The sequence below is a fragment of the Cydia amplana genome, chromosome 2 (assembly GCF_948474715.1).
Source record: "Cydia amplana chromosome 2, ilCydAmpl1.1, whole genome shotgun sequence".
NCBI lineage: Eukaryota > Metazoa > Arthropoda > Insecta > Lepidoptera > Tortricidae > Cydia > Cydia amplana.
Genome location: NC_086070.1, coordinates 4,098,814 through 4,122,046, shown reverse-complemented (window position 1 = coordinate 4,122,046; position 23,233 = coordinate 4,098,814). Strand labels below are relative to the sequence as shown.

General features: G+C 36.2%; 1 protein-coding gene across 10 annotated transcripts in view; it reads left to right on the top strand.

Moving 5' to 3' along the window:
- Positions 1-23,233, top strand: part of LOC134661654 (protein tramtrack, beta isoform) — a 506,900-nt gene that overhangs the window by 369,453 nt on the left and 114,214 nt on the right. The window contains exon 5 of one of the 10 annotated variants that reach the window (XM_063518177.1): positions 20,460-20,728. The exons of 7 other annotated variants lie outside the window; for them this stretch is intronic. In XM_063518177.1, the coding sequence (XP_063374247.1) occupies positions 20,460-20,698 (239 nt within the window). In that variant the 3' untranslated portion in view covers positions 20,699-20,728. Of the gene's footprint in view, positions 1-11,926; positions 12,222-17,479; positions 17,735-20,459; positions 20,729-23,233 lie in introns of those variants that run through there. 2 more of the 10 variants (XM_063518044.1, XM_063517954.1) reach the window with 2 other exon arrangements.

Below are 23,233 nucleotides of genomic sequence, written 5' to 3'. Positions count from 1 at the left end.
GGAGCACCACCTTGTTGTATGTTTGACTTTTTAAACAGAGGTATTATATACGTATTGCCGACCCTAACACAGCGCAACCATGTTGAGCTTGGGCAACCTTACTCACCGCGGGTGCACAACACTATGAGTAGGGTCTAGTATTATATTACTTCGCCAGTTGGGCTATGCTCTGACATCCCCTGTGCTGTACACATCCTACCACACAAATCGAGATGACATTACAAGTAAAATGCATTCATGGAAAACACTTTTGACCTCTTGGTTAAAGGCAAACGTCAATAATATGATAGATTAAGCAGCGTCCATGAGAATGTGACACTACCTAAATGTCTATAGCAAGTCCAATGCGATAGCGGCAGCTGCGACCGCTTAGATGGTAGGAGAATGACATGCCCGGCAAGGTTTGACTGGTAATAAATTGATATTATTATTCGACCCCGGTAAACTGTGGGTCTGTGCGAAAAGAGAAGAGTCGTAGAATGTATTGGATCCCTGGATACATTTCACAACTCTTCTCTTTCGGCACAGACTTTCCGTTCAAAATTGACTGTTTTTTTATCGTATTAGCAGTGCTTTCAAATTTATTATAACTAATATGTAATAACTAAAAATATTCCATGCAGACCGCAGGATCTTCATCTAAAATGATGCAGTATTGCCATACTGAGTGTAGGTATTTATTTATTTATTCAAACTGCGTGCACAAGGTACAACAGCGTGCCAAATGGAGGTCATGTCAATAGGTTGGATTTGACGGGAACAACCTTTTGTTGACAGTCAACTATTAATACATATATTAATTTAAGAATATGTACCTACATATATTAAAGACGATGATATGAAAAGCTGAAACTACTAGTGGCTAAACTATGCCCAATATTTCCAGTTCAATTTCTCCGGAATGCCGCAAATCGACCACTAGCGCTTATAAATGGATACTCTTTCTACTGTGAAAAAGAGACTACTAAAACTCAGTATTGGCGCTGTACCAGAAACAAAATCTGCAAGGCCCGCTTCACGTACACCATGAATGTCATGGTCAACATAAATCTGCAACATCCACATGAACCGTTCAAATATATCATAAAGGACGGGGTATATGTTAAAGTTTAAGAGTTAATTATAATGCAAGCTAGACTAGAGTTAGGCCAAGATATGTCTGCAGCGATTTTGATAGCCCAGACTGTGCAATTGTGCATTGTGCAACTGTTATTTTAAACTTAAAACTTCTATGAAATTATGACGTATAAATAACACTTGCAGTTGCAGAGTTATCTTGGTCTAATTCTATTTGTTTTTTGGTGACATTGCAGGAATTTCGATTTTATTTTAATTAGTCAAATTTCAAATTTAAATGACGTAAATTGTCCGGGAGTCGGTTCCTACCACTTCGAGTGCTATAGCGTTTAGCGTATACGAGAGGTATGAGATAAAACAAAGCCAACTTTTTTCTTAAGCCACGTAACTGGATCTCGATATTCTGGATCATCCTTTGCCTTTTCTGACCCTCCAAATTGTTCCACCTAAGGTACTTTATTTATAAATTAAATATTAAAATATATACTTAACAAGTGTTTTTTTATTTACTAATAACTAAATCTAAGTTAACTTAGCAAGGGTAAGGCATGAGGAAAAGGCATGAAAAAAATGGTTGTCTGTAAAGTCGGTTTACGGACGATAATTTTGCGTGATAACGTCATAAGAATACATTGATGAATAATTGCATACTTTTATACGTTACCATGGAGATCTATCCACAACGTTACCATGGAGATCTGTCCACAACGTGACACTTTCTCGTACATGCTACCGGTGTTAATCGATTTATAAGACGTTATAACGTCAAAAATAAAAATAAAACTAATAGCTAGGGCAAGATATGAAAAATTACTAAGTGTTGTTCATTAGGTGTTTCAAGGGTGCTTAAGTATTCTTTTGTTTATAGGTAATACGAGTATTGATTTCAGTATAGTTTTAAAGTATTTTGTGACACATTATTTCTTAGAGGTGGAGGCAGATCATTCCAGATTTTGGCTGCTGAGAATTTAAAGCTCCCTCTATATCAAACAGTTTTGTGGTGCGGTAAAGACTCGGAATAATAAACCAACAGGAACCGCCATTAACAGGCGTTCCCCTCTGCCAAAAGTCGGCGGCCGCCGGTCAAGGAGGTTATATAAAACTAGTTGCCATACGTCATACGCCATTCAGCAAACGTCAGTCTAAGTGGAATGTTAGGAGCAGAAAATGCCGAATTGTAGCGTTTTCTCCTGTAAAAACCGATCGGAAACATCTAGCGTACTTAAAGAACACGTTTCTTTTCATATGTAAGTACAATATTATCAAATAGTGCACTAATTTAGCAAAAAACTAAAAAACATTGTCAATCTGAAAGTGATACCACTTCATGGTACTAGATCTAATTTAGGGTAATATTTAAAGAAGACTTTCTAAATATTCATTAGGTATACCTAACTTCTAATTTGCGTTGCTTATTATTATATAATTTATATAACACATTATTTTTATATAACACCTTATTTTTATATCAACATAATCCAGTCAATGAAATAAATAGTATAAAAAATAACGTGATATTACCGATATAGGGCCATTGTGCTAGTTTCCGTCCATGCTCTAGTCTCTAGTTTTCGACCACATGACAGATTAGCAAATAACATATTTGATATTTAATTTGCTACTTGCCAAATACATTTTTTATGTAGATAGATATATTGTCTCGACATTAAGGATTGCATTAAGTCCAAATTTGTGCAGCAATGTAGATTTATATTCAATTTCGTCAAGTGGACGAAAACTAGAGCTGGACGAAAACTAACGCACCTACCCTATTGAAAATTCATTTTTCTCTTAGTTTCTATCGTATATCTATCTATCTAATCTAATCTAAAATCTAATCTAATCTATATTTTTTATTTGACATGTCCAATATTTGTATTGTATTTTATTTATTTTAAGGTATTTACTGCCGTCATTTTCCATAAATAGGCACTTTTAATTTATTACTCTGGTATCACTCTACCGTAGTTAGCGATGTGACACCATAAAAACCAATATCGATAAAATCTATATGAACATTATAAATATATTGTTATTTCGATTTACTTTTTTAGATTTCCAAAAGATGCAATAAATTTTAAACATAAGTAGTTTTCAGCTTATCAAGCCATCGAAAACCTAAAAATATTGCAATATCAGTCACGTTTTAAAGATCTAAGAACTGCATAAGTAAGATTGTAATTTCATATAAATATATGCTATTACAAAGTTACTGTTGCAGTTCCTACAAATAGTAGGTAAAGGTACACTACGATGTATGTACGATGTGAGTATGAATAAAGATGTGTTTAGTTAATGTGTATACATAGTATGGGTATGAGTACCCGAAAAGAAGGACTGTCTACAAAAAGAGTTGAGATCCCATCAAAAACATTACATGTAAAAAGGTGCAAGTCTCGCAACGCTTTTATTACAAAAAGTTCTGAGATGTAACGTGAAACCAAGTCGGTTATTTTAATCAGTGCCAGGGGGTGTTAAAACCGTATCAATAAGATATAATGACTTGGCAATCGCACATAATGATTTACTCGTACCGTACTCGTAAATATGTGTAATGCTCAAACTGCAATTAGCGCTAGCTGTGCTAGCGTTATGTTCAATTAGAACTATTTTTAGTAGGTGACGATGATCCCTAGGTCATTATGCAGCCGTGCGATGGCCAAGTCATTATACTTATTACAAATTAAAGATATCTTATTGATACGGTTTTAACACCCCCTGGCACTGATTAAAATAACCGACTTGGTTTCACATTAGCATTAAATCTCAAAACTTTTTTGTAGTAGAAGCGTTGCGAGACTTGCACCTTTTTACATGTAATGTTTTTGATGGTTATAATTGACTAAAGCAGACAGTTAAAATTCAGTCAATAAAATATCGACAATATTATCGACAAGTCCCTCGCACTTCTACGTTTACTTAGAACTGACATCATCTCGTTCACGGACGGGGTTGTCTGTGTTTGTTCTTGTATTTGTGTGAATATAGTTTATGCTAGTGTTTGATAATTTTGTCGTGTGCGTGTGTAGCGACGCATGCGAAAAATGCATTAGTGTTTACATTATTTGTGTGCGTTCCTCGCCCCCCGCGCCGAAAACGGCAGAATTTTTCACATAGAAATTAGTGCGTGTCACCACTCCATATGATTATTCCTCCGAGGGTAAAGACAATAATTGTTTAGCGATTTTTGTAGGTATTATGTATTATAGAGTTTAGTAATGAGCATGCTTGAATTTTTCAGTTGAGTTCGTATGGACCAAATCGAATCTGCGACTGGCGCTCGTTGGCGGGTACCCGTATAGTTGCTTGAAGGAGACAGGAACTAAACAATATTGGCGATGTCTTAAACATAGTTCGTGCAACGCGCGGTTTACCATCACTAAATCTGAAAATAGCTCCACCCTACACAACGCCAAGCTTAAACATACCCATGCCGCAGACAAATACATCGTAAAGAATGGATTATATACAAAAATTTGTTAATAGTAGTTATAATATAAGTTATACATATCTTGTAAACATTGATCGAAATCTCCTTACTCCTTTTCGTCGGTGGCATAGAGAAAAAAATACATAGATTGCTCATTCCAAACATCAGTTTTGGTACTATATTTCTCTATGTCAGTGGTAAATTTTATCACACGGTGGTTTTCATCCCTTACAACGTTGTTACCTTCTGTGGAAGACCAGTATCTCTTAACACAAGTGTCCAGACATCAAACAAGCCCCTAGCGCTTGTCAACGGATACTCATTCTACTTAGACCTGCAGAAGGGCGCCAAGACCACCTGGAGATGCACTAGGGGCAGCTGCTGTAGGGCCCGCTTCGTCGTCAACCATGACATAGTTACTCGTTCTAACTTAGTCCATAGTCATGAAGCTTCCAGATATGTTCTGCGTAATGGCGTTTACCATAAAATGTAGGCGTTTTAAAGTAACTGGCCAACCGCATGGAGCGTTGTCTATATTAATGCTTCGTCACACAGGCGCGTTTTCCGGGCGGGGCGTGAGCGGGACGCGCCGCTTTTACATATAAAACGCTCACGCCCCGCTCTCGTGCCGCCCGAAAAACGCGCCTGTGCGACGGAACCTTTAGCGTTATTGCCATCATGGTGCAATTCAAAATCAAATTTATATAAGGGAATACGAAGGCATGTTATTTTTAATGATAGTTTTTTTATAAATAAGTACTTAAAATCTGTATAAAATAAAGTTTTAGTGTTATATGAGTAGGTATTGTTGTTAAAAAGTTATCTATTTAACATGATGATCTATAAAGTTACAGATTTTTTTTTTGTTGTTTTACCTCTTTTCCATATGCATCATTTCATGAGTATTGGTACCAACATTACTCTATTGTCTTTGTGAATAACACGGCATTCAACATCCTTACTTCGAATTATTCATAAAGTGATCTTGTTCTTAAACCGAAATATCAAATATTTCTAAACACAAAATGTTATATATACTCAATTATTTCAGTCCAATATGTCCAGAACATCAAAAACAAACCTGTAGCGATTGTCGGCGGCCACTCCTTCCACCTCTTATGTCAACGGCAGTCAACGAAAACCTGGCGATGTACTAGAGGCAGCACCTGCGGGGCACGGTTCCTGGTCACACATGCAGGGGATGTTATCAATGCTAACCTTAACCACAACCACGAGGCCAATAGGTATATCATACGAAATGGCGTGTACATTAAACGTTGACTTGATAATAAAGGGTGTAGCAGGATAGCCTTTGAAAAATTGCCCCCAGAGCTTTTGGTTCGAAACTATAACCAAACGATGCATTTTAAGAGGATAATGAATGAAAATGAAAAATATTTATTTCGAGCAACTATGGACTCATACAGATTTGTTAGTAGACTTACGTTCCTAATGTTAGTACCTAATTAACTATTAAAATATTTACAATATATATACAATATAATACGCTGCACAACATTTCAACCCCCTCCGACCCCCTGGGGGTCCACAATACCCGATAAACCCCAAAACTATTTTATTTTTTTCCTCCAAATCTGCTACACCCTTTAAAGAAGTCGCCATCCATAGCGCCATAGTTATGAATTTGGTTTTTGTACCTATAAAGGTGCATCCACACCGTCGTTACTCGTAACTTGTTGAGCAACACTGCAACACAGCCATATTAGATAAATTATCTAGTTATTTACTGTTGCACAGTGTCGCTATTTGGTGTGGTGGGTGCACCGTAAAAACACAGGAGTAGTTCCATTTCTTTACGACATAAAATGCATTTAAATATAATTATGTTTGATATACGAAAATATAAAAAAAAACATATTTTTTTATTTTAACATATAAGGAAAGTACCTAACTGTCCGGCTTCGATTTAATTTATTTTTATATATGTTATAGAGTACTCTAAAATAACAGACAGGTATTTTTTTAGCTGCCCTTACAGCATATTACGCTATTGTAAAAATATGGAATATTTTTTTTATAGGTACTTATTTAAATAAATTCATAACTGTTCGTATCATTGTTAATAATTTAGACCTGGAAAATTTTGAAATTTAATCCTCTCTATTCATAGTCACGGCGCGTGAATCCAGGTGAGAGTGATTTATTTATCCAAAATCGAAGGTGAGTGCGTTTCAGCGTAAGTATTAATTCCGTGTCATGAATAGACTACTCCATACAAATTGGCAGCTTTTGTGTAGCTATAGGTATTATCATACATTGTAATTTGTTCGGAATAGTGAGACATACCGGTAGCGCTCATACCTAAATATAACTTTCTCATTTGTTTTTAACATAGGTATATCATTTCCTAACTTGGTGATACTTTTCAGTTCAATTCGTCCGGAACGACGCCAATAAACCACTAGCGCTTATCAACGGGTTCACGTTCTACCGCGAGAGGATACACGTGGAAACTCAGTATTGGCGTTGCACGAGACAAAGTAGCACGCAGTGTAAGGCGCGCTTCTCTATGGTCAAAAAAGAAATCTTTAACGCTAAACTGCAGCATACGCATGAAGCGTTTAAATATATGATAAAGAATGGAGTGTATATTAAACTATAAGATTTTGATGACGGGATAACAGCGTATACCTATATTAATTACACAAACGGGTCTACCGCGATATAATTTCATTGTTTTTACCTTAAAACAATACCAAATACGTAAATACCAAAAATATGATTATAATAATTAAATATATGGGTAAGTTTAAGATTGCAACGTTTTGCTGTTGCATTTTATATATATTTAAAATATGTAAAATAGTTATGTATACAAATATTCGAAATCATAATAATAAAATGCATATTTAGGATACACGGTGTCAGGTTTTGTTACATATTTGCAATTATTAACCAAATGAAATCAATTTTTAAATCACTGTAGAAAGTGTAGAATTAAATATGTAAGATACGTCTTATTATCGTAGCGTTTAACGTTTCAAATTTCAAAATAAATATAATTAGTGATGTCTGTTAATCAGCAAATCACTATGTAGAACCTTTTACTAAATGTTCATGAACCAGTTTCAGAAAATTTTATTTCATAGGTGTAGTGATAAATTAAATAACAAAATTGCTGTCTTCTATACTCAGCAAATTTAAAGCACAGGAGCACCACCTTGTTGTATGTTTGACTTTTTAAACAGAGGTATTATATACGTATTGCCGACCCTAACACAGCGCAACCACGTTGAGCTTGGGCAACCTTACTCACCGCGGGTGCACAACACTATGAGTAGGGTCTAGTATTATATTACTTCGCCAGTTGGGCTATGCTCTGACATCCCCTGTGCTGTACACATCCTACCACACAAATCGAGATGACATTACAAGTAAAATGCATTCATGGAAAACACTTTTGACCTCTTGGTTAAAGGCAAACGTCAATAATATGATAGATTAAGCAGCGTCCATGAGAATGTGACACTACCTAAATGTCTATAGCAAGTCCAATGCGATAGCGGCAGCTGCGACCGCTTAGATGGCAGGAGAATGACATGCCCGGCGAGGTTTGACTGGTAATAAATTGATATTATTATTCGACCCCGGTAAACTGTGGGTCTGTGCGAAAAGAGAAGAGTCGTAGAATGTATTGGATCCCTGGATACATTTCACAACTCTTCTCTTTCGGCACAGACTTTCCGTTCAAAATTGACTGTTTTTTTATCGTATTAGCAGTGCTTTCAAATTTATTATAACTAATATGTAATAACTAAAAATATTCCATGCAGACCGCAGGATCTTCATCTAAAATGATGCAGTATTGCCATACTGAGTGTAGGTATTTATTTATTTATTCAAACTGCGTGCACAAGGTACAACAGCGTGCCAAATGGAGGTCATGTCAATAGGTTGGATTTGACGGGAACAACCTTTTGTTGACAGTCAACTATTAATACATATATTAATTTAAGAATATGTACCTACATATATTAAAGACGATGATATGAAAAGCTGAAACTACTAGTGGCTAAACTATGCCCAATATTTCCAGTTCAATTTCTCCGGAATGCCGCAAATCGACCACTAGCGCTTATAAATGGATACTCTTTCTACTGTGAAAAAGAGACTACTAAAACTCAGTATTGGCCCTGTACCAGAAACAAAATCTGCAAGGCCCGCTTCACGTACACCATGAATGTCATGGTCAACATAAATCTGCAACATCCACATGAACCGTTCAAATATATCATAAAGGACGGGGTATATGTTAAAGTTTAAGAGTTAATTATAATGCAAGCTAGACTAGAGTTAGGCCAAGATATGTCTGCAGCGATTTTGATAGCCCAGACTGTGCAATTGTGCATTGTGCAACTGTTATTTTAAACTTAAAACTTCTATGAAATTATGACGTATAAATAACACTTGCAGTTGCAGAGTTATCTTGGTCTAATTCTATTTGTTTTTTGGTGACATTGCAGGAATTTCGATTTTATTTTAATTAGTCAAATTTCAAATTTAAATGACGTAAATTGTCCGGGAGTCGGTTCCTACCACTTCGAGTGCTATAGCGTTTAGCGTATACGAGAGGTATGAGATAAAACAAAGCCAACTTTTTTCTTAAGCCACGTAACTGGATCTCGATATTCTGGATCATCCTTTGCCTTTTCTGACCCTCCAAATTGTTCCACCTAAGGTACTTTATTTATAAATTAAATATTAAAATATATACTTAACAAGTGTTTTTTTATTTACTAATAACTAAATCTAAGTTAACTTAGCAAGGGTAAGGCATGAGGAAAAGGCATGAAAAAAATGGTTGTCTGTAAAGTCAGTTTACGGACGATAATTTTGCGTGATAACGTCATAAGAATACATTGATGAATAATTGCATACTTTTATACGTTACCATGGAGATCTATCCACAACGTTACCATGGAGATCTGTCCACAACGTGACACTTTCTCGTACATGCTACCGGTGTTAATCGATTTATAAGACGTTATAACGTCAAAAATAAAAATAAAACTAATAGCTAGGGCAAGATATGAAAAATTACTAAATGTTGTTCATTAGGTGTTTCAAGGGTGCTTAAGTATTCTTTTGTTTATAGGTAATACGAGTATTGATTTCAGTATAGTTTTAAAGTATTTTGTGACACATTATTTCTTAGAGGTGGAGGCAGATCATTCCAGATTTTGGCTGCTGAGAATTTAAAGCTCCCTCTATATCAAACAGTTTTGTGGTGCGGTAAAGACAATAATTGTTTAGCGATTTTTGTAGGTATTATGTATTATAGAGTTTAGTAATGAGCATGCTTGAATTTTTCAGTTGAGTTCGTATGGACCAAATCGAATCTGCGACTGGCGCTCGTTGGCGGGTACCCGTATAGTTGCTTGAAGGAGACAGGAACTAAACAATATTGGCGATGTCTTAAACATAGTTCGTGCAACGCGCGGTTTACCATCACTAAATCTGAAAATAGCTCCACCCTACACAACGCCAAGCTTAAACATACCCATGCCGCAGATAAATACATCGTAAAGAATGGATTATATACAAAAATTTGTTAATAGTAGTTATAATATAAGTTATACATATCTTGTAAACATTGATCGAAATCTCCTTACTCCTTTTCGTCGGTGGCATAGAGAAAAAAATACATAGATTGCTCATTCCAAACATCAGTTTTGGTACTATATTTCTCTATGTCAGTGGTAAATTTTATCACACGGTGGTTTTCATCCCTTACAACGTTGTTACCTTCTGTGGAAGACCAGTATCTCTTAACACAAGTGTCCAGACCAGCTATCATGGTCGCATTTTTATCACCTGTCATGCTATGCGTCACTTTCGCACTTACGTATTTGTTAGAACGTGACAGCCATGGTGACAAAATGATAGGGTAACATTCCATTTCTGACCGCAGCTGCACTACTGGTACTGAACGCGTCGCTGTTACTGTCAATTTCCATAGTAAAATTGACAGTAGTGCAGCTGTCGTTGGAAATGGACTGTCACCTATAAAGAGCCGGCCATCTTAGCCCTACAGAATGCTTAATTAAAAACTAAAAATAATTAGACACACACAGCTACCTGTACAACTTAGTAAGTTACCCAATATATATTGTACATAAATATATTTTTATATTTAATAGATGTTTTTAAAAATAAACATATTAGATTATTTTTAGTTAATGCTGTAAGGCGTTCTGTAATGCTCTGACTAATTGATTGATCGTATTACAACTTTTGTTTGTGGTTGTTGGTTTTTTTTTGCATTCAATACAGTACAACATTTAGTAAGTCACATCATTGCGGTGGATACAATAGGATGCAACGAACGTATCACATAATTTATTATACCTATACCTGTGTTTTTTAACGAAACTTAATTTGTTTTTTAATATTTGTAAACTGTAAGTTACCTATGTTTTTGTAAACATTTTTAAAGATAAATTTTTCGCTACAGAGGCAACTAAGAAGTGTTTACTTAAAATCTATGTTTGTATCTCCTAACACAATTTGCTGAATTTTTTAATAATTTTATATCTGTATAACCATTGAAGCATCTAAGTTTTAATGTTGTTTCCAGTTAAATTCGTCCGGAACCACGCGAACAAGGAAATAGCGCTCGTCAACGGGTACCCGTTTCACTGTCAGACGGCGCGTGGTAGCGCTCATTATTGGCGATGTACGAGTCATAATATATGCAAAGCACGCTTTACTACCAAAAACAGGGAAGAAACATCCACAATTTATCATGCGAAATTGCAACATACGCATGACCCAAACGAATACATTATAAAGGATGGGATATATTTAAAAATTCCTAAACACTAGCACGGGTAGCATTTAAAACGTTTTTCTGCCCTCCGTTCGGAAAGCGTCAACTTTCAGCCCACTGCGCTAAACGAAGTTGCCGCTTTCTGGCTCCGTCGAACAGAAAAATTGTATGCACACACAGTGAATAAGAAAGCATCAGACTCAGATCCCATGTAAGTGTCGGCCGAGGCGAAGCCGAGACTTTTTTTACTTTACTGCCCTAGTTATGTAATACACCCGTATTAAACGTACCTAATGTATTTCAATGTATTTTTTCTTGCTTACATTTCTCGGTTTTAGGTACTTACTGCCTTTATAATAGAATGTAATGTAAATTTAAAGAATTAAATAACGAAAAAAAAACACACGTTTGATATGTTTTCTTTATAATTATTTTGAAAAACGACCGCCGAAGTTCTCGGGTCGTCTCACCTGTTTTCATTAAATTATAACCAATTATTTATTACTCCTTAAACATATGTATATTCGAAATATACATACATAGTGTTATTCATTGCCCTTGAGCGTAATGCAGATCGTAGATTTTGACTTAAATTCAAAACATCTTAGGAACTAAATAAATCTTTTTAGAGGAGTTTTTGATCGAGTTCGTCCGGAGTCAAGCTAACAAGCAACTAGCTCTCGTCGAGGGATACCCGTTTTACAGCGACAAGGCCCAAGGAAACACGAAATATTGGTGTTGTCTTAAGAAAAATAAATGCAAAGCCAGATTTACTATCACAAAGACGGAAGAGATCTCCGAAGTACATAATGCCAGATTAAAACATTCCCATGATGCACACAAATACGTCATTGAAAACGGTATATATGTAAAACTTAAAAATTAACTTAAAGACACATTTTCACGCAATAAAACAGCTCTATTTGTACATGTTGCCTACTAGTATTTATGTTTTGCAAAATAAGCATTAAGTTTTTTTTTTAGAAATTGACTTAATTTAGAAAATATTGCAGATCAGATTTTTAAAATTACTTGTCAACCCTAAAATTTAACTCAAATGAATGAATGAATGAAATGAAATCTTTTATTTCAGGCAACTAGTGGCCCATACATAAATACCTTAAAAACTAGCATAAATAATAATAATAATAATAATTTGAGCCTATAGACGTCCCACTGCTGGGCACAGGCCTCCTCTCATGCACGAGAGGGTTCGGGCTGTATTCCCCACGCTAGCCCAATGCGGATTGGGGACTTCACATACACCTTTGAATTTCTTCGCAGATGCATGCAGGTTTCCTCACGATGTTTTCCTTCACCGAAAAGCTAGTGGTAAATATCAAATGATATTTCGTACATAAGTTCCGAAAAACTCATTGGTACGAGCCAGGATTTGAACCCGCGACCTCCGGATTGAAAGTCGGGCGTCATATCCACTCGGCCACCACCGCTTAAAAACTAGCATACATATTATAAAAATATAACTAAACACTAAAAACACATTATGATTGCGATGCATTACGCAACCCCGCAGTGTCAGGGAGCCGGCCGCGGAACCGCCGAAACTTGACACCCTTCGGCCAAAACTCCTCCTTGGTGAAGGTCGCTAGATGTTCAGTCGGAACGGTCATCACAAACGAATTAAAATTCGCATTGTGTCGAGATTCCAACTTCGCGACGCTCAGGATGAATCCGGTTTTTGCTTTCACATACTTTACGATATCATCGACCTTCGTAAGGTAGTGCAGACGGGACACATACAGCAGGGAAATGTAAAGGTAACTACAGACTCCTATTCAAAATTTGCAATATTTTACCAGTTAGTTTAAAACATAAATACATACTTACTTGCGATCCATAACCATAGCTACCAAGAGCTTAACTCAACAGATTCCTTATCACCAGTTAATCATATCTAGACACGCGGCAGCGTGTCAAGCCAAGTTCAAGCAAAGGAACTGACTGATGTAATGGAAACTGGCCAAGTCAAATCTAACCTACTTTAAGAACTCAATTTTTTTTTTAAATAACAGCAATTGTTATAGGTATCCAATAAAGCAAAGAAATAGAGTTTAATACTTGTTCATAATGTAATTTTTTTCCTATAAATACATATTTGGATTTTGCATAGAACTTGGCACTCATTTAGATATCCATTCTTTTTGCGGCGAAGCCCACAGTCAAGCATAATTTTTGTATTGAACTTGGCTCTCCTTTTTTACATTTATGTTTTTGGTGGGATATGCATCACAAAGGCTGTGACTTCAGGAAAACTATCCGTTCCTAGAATTAATAACTACTACTAAAAGAATAGTTTGCCTGAACGCATAAGATAAGATGATGTTAAAAAACACTACCATAATATATAACTCATACATATACGAAATTCGCACTGACCAATGATTAATTCAAATATTATACAAATAGCATGCATGACCTGTAATGTAATTTAGTATTAAGCTAGATATAAGATAATTATTTGTTTGCCCTGACAGGGTGTCATGGAAGCCGCCTGTATAACTGTAATAACATCCCATGTACATGACTATACAAATAAACATCTTATCGTATGTTATTGTAATTCAATAGTACTTACTATAAGTTATCAAGTTACAAAGGTAACTATAGATATATAGACTGATGACCCCACAGTCAAACTCATTGTTGAGTTTTGCGGGGCTATGACTATTTATATTTTAAGAATACCTCTGTATTTTATTAAATAAATAAATACTAATCATAAACAACCCTATTGAATAACTCATACGTGTAGTTGAGGGTGTAGCTCTGTGACTAAAATCTATTTAAATATCATACAATAACTAAAAACACTTCTTTTAGCGGATATTCCAGTCGAGTTTGTCTGGAGCCTAACGACTAGAACTTGTATTAGGTACCTATGAAAGCAATTAACACAGTGGTTACTGACTCAGAAGCAACTAGCGCTGGTCAAAGGGTACGCCTTTTGCTGCGAGAAGGTATACTGGCAATGCCCTAGACGCACGCTTCTTACTTAGTTCTACGAAGCTAATTATTATAAGACCTTTAGTTTCATATTAGTTCCCTGCAACTAGGATGAAACTACCGATACCATTGGTTCAGAATCTTAAAAAAACTTGTCCTATGTAATCACGCAGCAGGTTGTAGGTTAGAATAACCTTATAAAAAAGCTCTATTATCTTCGTATTACTGAGCTATGTAAGACAAGTTTTTTGTTCCAGTTGAGTTTGTAAGAGGCCCTGCGCAGAAAATCCTAGCGCTCGTGAACGGGTATACATTCTATTGCGAGAAGGAGAACGTTGACACGCAAAATTGGCGCTGCACGAGAAAAAGGTCTCGCGGTTGCGGAGCACGTTTTACTGTATACAAGATGGACGTAAATACATTTTTTAATGTGCATCTGCAGCATACACATGAGGCATTTAAATATGTTATAATAGAGGGGCGGTATGTTAAACTCTAAGTGTGAGTTGTATTTGGTATAGTGCTACGCTTAAAATTACATTTATAAATACATTTATAATGTGTGCTTGTTACTCAATCGCCCAAAATCTGTTAGTAAACTAGTTGAATTTGTCATTCATATTATAACCTGGATTAACTATGTAAGGGTGCATTGGGGTAATTTTGAAAACGGGGTAATTCTGTTGCAACGGCAAGCAAGATGTGGTGGTAAACGTTGCAGTTGCGTAAGTTATGCTAAAGTATGAAATGATTCAGATTTTTATAGGTATTTGTCATTTTCAAAAATATCCCGCTTTTGATGTTACCCTAATGCAACTTATCTAATACCTATGGGAACTAAAAGTTGGTGTCAGTATACTTCTAGTATTCGTACTTGTTTTTGGTAGTTTGTTTATATGTATCTACGCACAATATCACACGATATAAATATTGAAAAGTGACACTTGCGCAATTTGCGATAAGGGTAAAATTACAAAAGAATGCATATAAAATTGAGCAGCAACGCCTAGAAAATGAAGAGGTTCCATTAATAATACCATAGATACAACAAAACTTTTATAATTTCCAGTTGTTTTCGTCCGGAATCACGCAAACAGAACACTAGCGCTGGTAAACGGGTACACATTTTATTGCGAAAGAGCAAGAGTTGGTGGGCAGTACTGGCGCTGCACTAGGAAAAACTCGTGCTCGTGCAAGGCGCGCTTCACTATCACCAAGGATGAAGTCCTTGCAAACGTCTACCTGGTGCATACGCACGAACCGTATGAGTATGTTATCAAGGATGGGATGTATGTTAAAACTAAATAAATTGTATTAGATTTATGTGTATTATGTACCTACTATTTTTCATTTATTTTTTCTGCGTCTCTGCATTACAGGACATGACAGAAAGTAGGGTAATTCACCAGTAACTGGCTACCTATTAGTAACTGGCCACCCTAAACTAAAAATGATTCCATTTACCGATAAACATAATTCATTTTAGTATAAGGTGGCTAGTTAAGGCTGTTATTAAAGTTTAATTTTACTTGATTGGTTTTATTCTGGTGTGTCAGATTATTTAGCATTCGTTTTGATTAGTTACTTACTATAACAGTAAGAACGCTCCTTCTCTATCTAGTCGATCCATATCAGTTTCATTTGAAATAACAAACAATTCTTTCTTACAGTAAGAATAGTACAAAACAAAGCAGGAAAACAGGTAGCGTTGTACCAAGGTTACACATTTTACTGTATGCACACCAACAAGAGTGGTACCAAGATTTGGGGTTGCACCAACCGTGGCACAGGCTGCCGAGCCCGGTTCCATCTGCTTGAGGACTCGTACATGATCAAATGCCAGCCGCTACATTCACACCAAGCTCCAACGTTTATAATTCGCAATGGTTTGTATATAAAACTTTAGGAGGCACATACGTTTAGGTAGGTACCTACTTATTAATAAAAAATAAAATGTTAATTACGAATAGGTAGATTGTTTTAGCTTTTTGTTCCGCGCGCAGCATTATGACCAACTAGGCAAAAATTTCTTTTAATTTTGTTTTTGTCTTTTTCGAACTAAAATAAAAAACAGACACAATATTATTTTTTGTCTTAATTATCGGCCTGAATCTAATTTTAATAAACGTCAATAATTAGATCCCGATACGATGTGGATCTAATTTTTGACGTTTATTAAAATTAGAATCAAGCCCTATGGCTATTCGCCCCACACGACGATAAATAAATATATAATTAATATTATTTAGTATTAGTTTTATTTTCGTGTTATAAAAAAGGAATAACGCTTCTGCTCTGTTTAGTTGATCCATATCAATTTCATTTAAAATGTAAACAATTATCTACTTTCTTACAGTAAGAATGGTACAAAACAAAGGAAAGCAGCTAGCTGTGTACCAAGGTTATACATTTTACTGTAAGCATACCAACAAGAGTGGTACGAAGAAGGTATGGGTTTGCACCAACCGTGGCCAGCAAGGCTGCCTTGCACGCTTTCATCTGCTCCAAGACTCGCATATGATTAAATGTCAGCCGCTACATTCACACAAAGCACCAAAGTTTGTTATTCAAAATGGTTTGTATATCAAACGTTAGTAAGCGGCTAAATAGATAACATAAATAAATAATTGTTACTTGTATTTTTGCTGTGACAATTACTCAGTTAACGTCGAGGTCGTGACTCGTGACCCGATGCCGCAGCAAACTATGGTTGTATACCAACACAAACCATCGTGAAACTAGATATGAATTTAATGGATTCTTAAGTACATGTGTCGTTCCGTAAAATGGGACAATAGGGGTATTTGATGTATTTATGTAGGTATAGGCGTATCGTAGGTGTGTGTTTGTTTTTATCAATAAGTTGTTTGACTACTTAATTTATTTTTACTTGTCTTAATAAAATTTGAACAATTTCATTAAACAACGTGTCAAAGATTGTCGACAGTATTATAGGTACTTTTAGTTCGTTGTTGTTTTCTATATAAAATAAATTCTATTTTGATTCCTATGTATATTTTAATTACTGGCAAGCTTAACTCATACTAGAAAAAACATATTACCTTAAATAAAATAAATACATATAGGCTGCTCCAGTGTAGGTGCCGTAAATCACTGAGTTAATAAATATTCGTGTCGCATCATTTTTCATCATAATTCATGCAGCCATATTTACGTAACACATTTGTCAGAAAGTTAACCAGCTCATTTGATTTCAGTACTAATCGTCCGCACCCATTTGGGGAAAGAGCTAGTTATATACAACGGCCACACATATTACTGCAACGTGACCAGCGCTAACGGTTGGAAAAAGTACTGGAGATGCACTCGCTGCGGCTCCGGAGGGTGCACTGCTAGACTGCATCTGTCGCCGGATTACAGTGTCATTAAGATCATTGATGAGCATCACCATCCACCTCCACGCTTTATCGTTAGGAATGGAGTTTATACTAAAATAGGATAAACGTGCCAAAATCCCTAGACTTATATCGACCGGGATACCGGGATTATTAAATTAATATCGGGAGCTCGAAAACAATACAACAGGTAATCACGGTTCATATCCCAGTCGATATAAGTCTAGTCAAACTAACCGTGAATCATTCAAAACTGATGCTGAAATCCCTTCTTAAGCTCTTGTAAGTAGGAACGCTAGTGATATCTATGAGTCCACCATGTTTGCAATCCCTAACAATGTTTGTCCTAAAGTCACTTGCCCTAACTGGTTTGTCCTAATGGGCACATGCCCTAACGATCAACTGTCATAAAAAATATTTTCCATAATGTAAGGTTCTGAAAAATGGTTAGGTTTTATAACTTGCTGCCACAAAAGTGGGTTAGGTTAGGGTTAGAACTGCGACCCTCGCAAAAAAGAAAATATGCTTAATAACATTAGGATAAGTAATCAATAATTAGGGGAACCAAAATTAGGGTTTTTAGTGTTAGGACAACTGATCATTATGACAAACAATATTAGGGAATGCAAAGATAGGAGAAGATACTTTAGGGATTCAGATATAGATCCGTTTTGGTACATGTTTCATGTTCCGTGTTTCCACTGTATCCAAAGTTATTCAAGGCATTAATAATGTTCACTTCATTTGCTTCACGTATATTTGTAATGTTGTACCTAGTTGGCAAGTTATGCAAATAGTTTTATATAATACCCATTCTACATATTTTAATGTGTTACTAGAGAAACTTACATCTGTAGCCCTGTCGTCATTTTAGATGTCAACTTCACTGGTATTCTGAATTAGACAGAGAAAACTGACATGTGCAGGTATTTGTTTAATCCGTTAAAATTTCCGTTGTGTTGTATAGTACGTAATACATTTATGAAATAAAATCATTCTTGAATGTATAGTACCTACCCCTTCTCATTTTGTATAAGTACGAAATTTACGAATTTTACGAAGAATCTTTAAGTTGGTTAAATTAAAGCCATTAAAGGCTTTTCGTGTTAGTCAATAACTAATAATATTACTACAGGTTATATTAGATATACAGTCAGCAGTAATAGTTGCTAAGCGGGCCAGGTGTTCAAAATGAAGTTGGCCTGACTTTATTGTTTAGACTTTAGAGAATAAGAGCGCGTCAAGGTAATTTTGAACATCTCGCCCACTTAGCAACTTCTGCTGCTGACTGTACCTAAATCTCTAATTAATGTTATCTACTCTTTAAAAGATTCTTGCATTGTATAATATCTTATTATTTTTCAGTACAAATGGTACATAATCGCGCCGGAAAACAATTAGCCGTATACAAAGGTTTCACGTATTACTGCAACGCCCACACCAGTGGTTATAAGAAGATCTGGCGGTGCACTACGGGCGGTGCATGCACTGCTCGATTGCATTTGTCTCCTGATCTGGTTGTTATGAAGGCTCAGTTGGATCATTGTCATCTAGCGCCGAGATTTTTGATAAGGAACAATATGTATATTAAACTGTAATCGTCAATAGTTTTTGTATTTTTAATATGTATTGTATTGTACAATGTATTCACAACATTTATCTAAGTGCATTAGATTTTTTTACTTTTTGATTAAGGTTTTTGATTATTATGGTTTTACCCCGTTCTAATTACCTATAAACCTTTTTGTAGCGTCAGCGTCAATAATGGCGGGTGAGACTATGCGTCTTTCTAAATAATCTATTTACCATAATTTACACATATTAAGTATGTAACATACAGTGTGTGACATATGTATAATTGTGACAAAACTAGTCCAGAACTGTAAAACAAACCTTAATGCACTGGCTAACTCCAACAAAGTCACACTTAGATGGGTACCAGGGCACTCCGACATTAACGGAAACGAAAAAGCAGACGAACTTGCAAGAAAGGGCGCATCAGACACACCCCTGGTCGGCCCAGAACCGTTCTGTGGAATCACAAAACGGGATGCATATTCTCTGCTCAGCAACTTAGAAAAAACGAGAGCAATCGATTGGTGAAAGTTCGCTAAAGGACAAGAACACTCGAAAGCTCTAATCAAAGGGTTCAACAGCAAAATCGCTAAGGAGCTTCTAGGGCTCAAAAGGCACAAAACGTGCGCGGTGACCAGAATACTGACTGGACACTGTAAGTTGAACAAGCACATGTTTCAAATTTGCAAGAAACAGGATGCCACATGCAGGTTCTGCCAGGAGTCAGAGGAGACTGCAATGCACATTCTCTGTTCCTGTGGACCATTAATGTCAAAAAGAAATACCTACTTAGGGCGGCATGTATTGCAACCCTATGAGGTACAGAACGTTACGGCCCAAAGCACCTGTAATTTTCTGGATGCAACGGGCATTAGTAATAAACTTTAAAGGGCCGTCACAATAGATCAATACCTGGTCGACGTGACACTCAAGGGCCCAGTACCACCCCAATAATAATAACATAATCTGCTGTGGGGCTTAGTCAATTTGTGTAAAAATGTCCTATGTCCTATGTCCTATAATTGTGATGTTGTAGTGTATTAACATTTCTAGTGCTTCACGTCATTAGTTCATCTTTATTTCACAACCTCTAAATAATTACAGGTGTGTAGGTAGGTATTATTGACGTTGACGCTAACAATCACCCTACTAAACCGAGCTAGTACTGTTTAAAAATATTATAGGACTCCTTTACAAATATTTACTAAGCCCCACAGTAAGATTAAGAAGACTTGTGTTGTGAATTTTACAACTTTCTTATTTACAGTGACGATGGTATACAACGCCGCTGGAAAGCAGATTTTGATTTACAATGGCTTTACATATTACTGGAATTCGCCCAATACCAGTGTCTGGAAGAAGATTTGGCGGTGCACCAGCAGCAAAACGTGCAGAGCGCGCGTGTACCTTACACCCGAGGGTCTTGTGTACAAGTCGCAGCTGACTCATAACCATCCTCCACCGAACTTTGTGATACGGGAGGGAGTACTGTACAAACTTCAATAGTTATAGTTGAATCTTTCAAGGTCTGACCTCAACGGAATGCAACACATCTCCGGTTTTCTGCGTAGTTTGTCGCTCGCGTTGCGTTCTGCTTTAATTTACACACACATTTATACATTTACAAGTACCTCTGCAACGCAGGGGATGTAGGTACGAGGGGCGTTCAATAAAAAGTGAGAATGAGTATGTTATATACAACTTTTATTAAATGTTATTTTATTTTTCGACATAGTCACCTTTTAACATAATACACTTAGTATATCTTTATTCTAAACTTAATATTCCATTTCTAAAAAAGGTTTTATCTTGAGTACTTAAAAAATCTTGTACTGCAGCGACTACCGCGTCGTCGTCTTCAAATTTCTTGCCTCTTAGGTATTTCTTCAATCTCGGAAATAGGTAGAAATCACTAGGGGCGAGGTCTGGTGAATACGGAGGATGCTTAAGGATATCGAACCCAGCATCACGTATTGCAGCCATTGCAACGGCGGACTTGTGTGCCGGTGCATTGTCCTGATGGAACAACACAATTTTCGATAGTTTACCTCGCCGTTTTTCACGGATCTCATTGCGCAATGTTGCTATTTGTTTGGCATATAAAGAGCCCGTAATAGTGGCTCCATGCTCGAGATACTCAATCACTACGACCCCTTTACCATCCCAAAAAACAGAGCCCATGACCTTATCGGCAGATGGGCCCACCTTGAATTTCTTCGGAGTTGGAGATGATGGCCTTTTCCATGTCATAGACTGCAGTTTCGTTTCAGGGTCGTAATGATGGAGCCATGTTTCGTCCATTGTTATAAATCGCGCCAAAAAAAGTTCCCGGTCTTGCTGTATCAGGTCCAAAGCTTCTTGACAAATCTCGACTCTAGTTTGTTTTTGCGTGTCAGTAAGCATTCTGGGTACCCAACGCGCTGATACCTTTTTCATACCCAAGCGTTCATGTAAAATATTATGCACGCTCCCCGTTGAAATCTTTACATTTTCAGCAATAAAACGAACCGTGACACGACGATCCGCCAAAACTAAGTTTTCGACTTTTTTCACAATTTCTTCAGTTACTGCTGTAGTAGGGCGTCCGGAGCGGGGGTCATCCATGGTCGATGTTCTTCCACGTCTAAATTCGGCGCACCAACGTGTAACTGTCGAATACGCAGGAGCATTAGACCTTAAAGTGTCCCGTAAATCTAAATTGACTTGGTCCGTAGAAAAATTTTTCAAACACAAGTATTTAATAACGGCGCGCAGTTCAATTTTCTCCATTTTCGCTAACGTACTCAACAGCATCGCAAAGAAATCGCCGTATTTTTTTTTTAAACAAAAAACAGTTAGTTTTTTTTTTCATGGCAATCAGCTAGGTAGATTAGCTTTACCGGCCAGTATTTACTTTCCTAATATTTAAAGAGTTTGCATCTCATTCTCATTATATATTGAACGCCCCTCGTAGATACTGCGAAGGGAGCTGAGCCTTAAGCAGTGTCGAGTTTGATAAAAATCTCTAGAACTGAGACGAAACGATTGGTCAATTTCATTATAGTTGACTAAACTGTATCAAAATGAATATTATAGTTGACTAAACGGTATCGAAATGAATATTATAGTTGACTAAACTGTATCGAAATAAATGTTATAGTTGAGTTGGGGTCCCATAGTGAAAAAATTATGCGATTTCACTTTGAAATACGAAGTCTTAATTCAAGCATTGCAGTCGACGAGTAGAAAAACTACTTTTGTTGGTACATTACCATGCCTTTGTACACGAGAGAGTAAATAATTCATTCGTACTAGTACGAATGGGCCTGTGTGTGCCAATGCCAGTACAGCGGAGGGTGTCGGACGCCGTGAACGCGCTGCCTGTTCGCGTGACTGCGCACGCGCACCGGCAGGCTGACAAATTAACGCCCTGGGCACTGTCCGTTTTTAATGTAATGACTATTGAGGTTCATGACATTGAAGTTTTCACAGATCATATTGGTGAATTTTGCAGAAAATGTCTCCTAAGTTTAATTTTATGTGTTAATTTATTTTGTTGTTATAATTTAATTGTTTTATTCTAACTTGATTGCTCTAATTTAATTTAAGTGTGTAAATTTTGATTATTTAATTGTAATGATCTGACATTTTTTTAGTGCCTTGTATTTATTTTTAATGTGGGTAAAATCTTTAGGTTTTCTTTTGTTTATCTTTTGCTGACATTGTTTGTTTCTTAATATATTAATGTCTTATGTATAGGTAACATATACATATGTAATAGTCTAATGTAAACTTATTGGTGTAACACAAAGTTTATATTGAATGAAACAAATAAATGAAAGATATCCATAGTACATTATCCGCAAATGCAAAAAGTCTGTAGAACTGTGCCATTTACTACGAAATCACCATAGTATGTACGTGGTATATACCTACTGTTACATAATAAACAGTATATAACACATAAATTAAATTAAAAGTTTTATTGGACCTTTTTTGTTTCATACAAATATAGTCATGGAATTGATAACATTAGGATTTTTATTAAACATTCAAAAACTT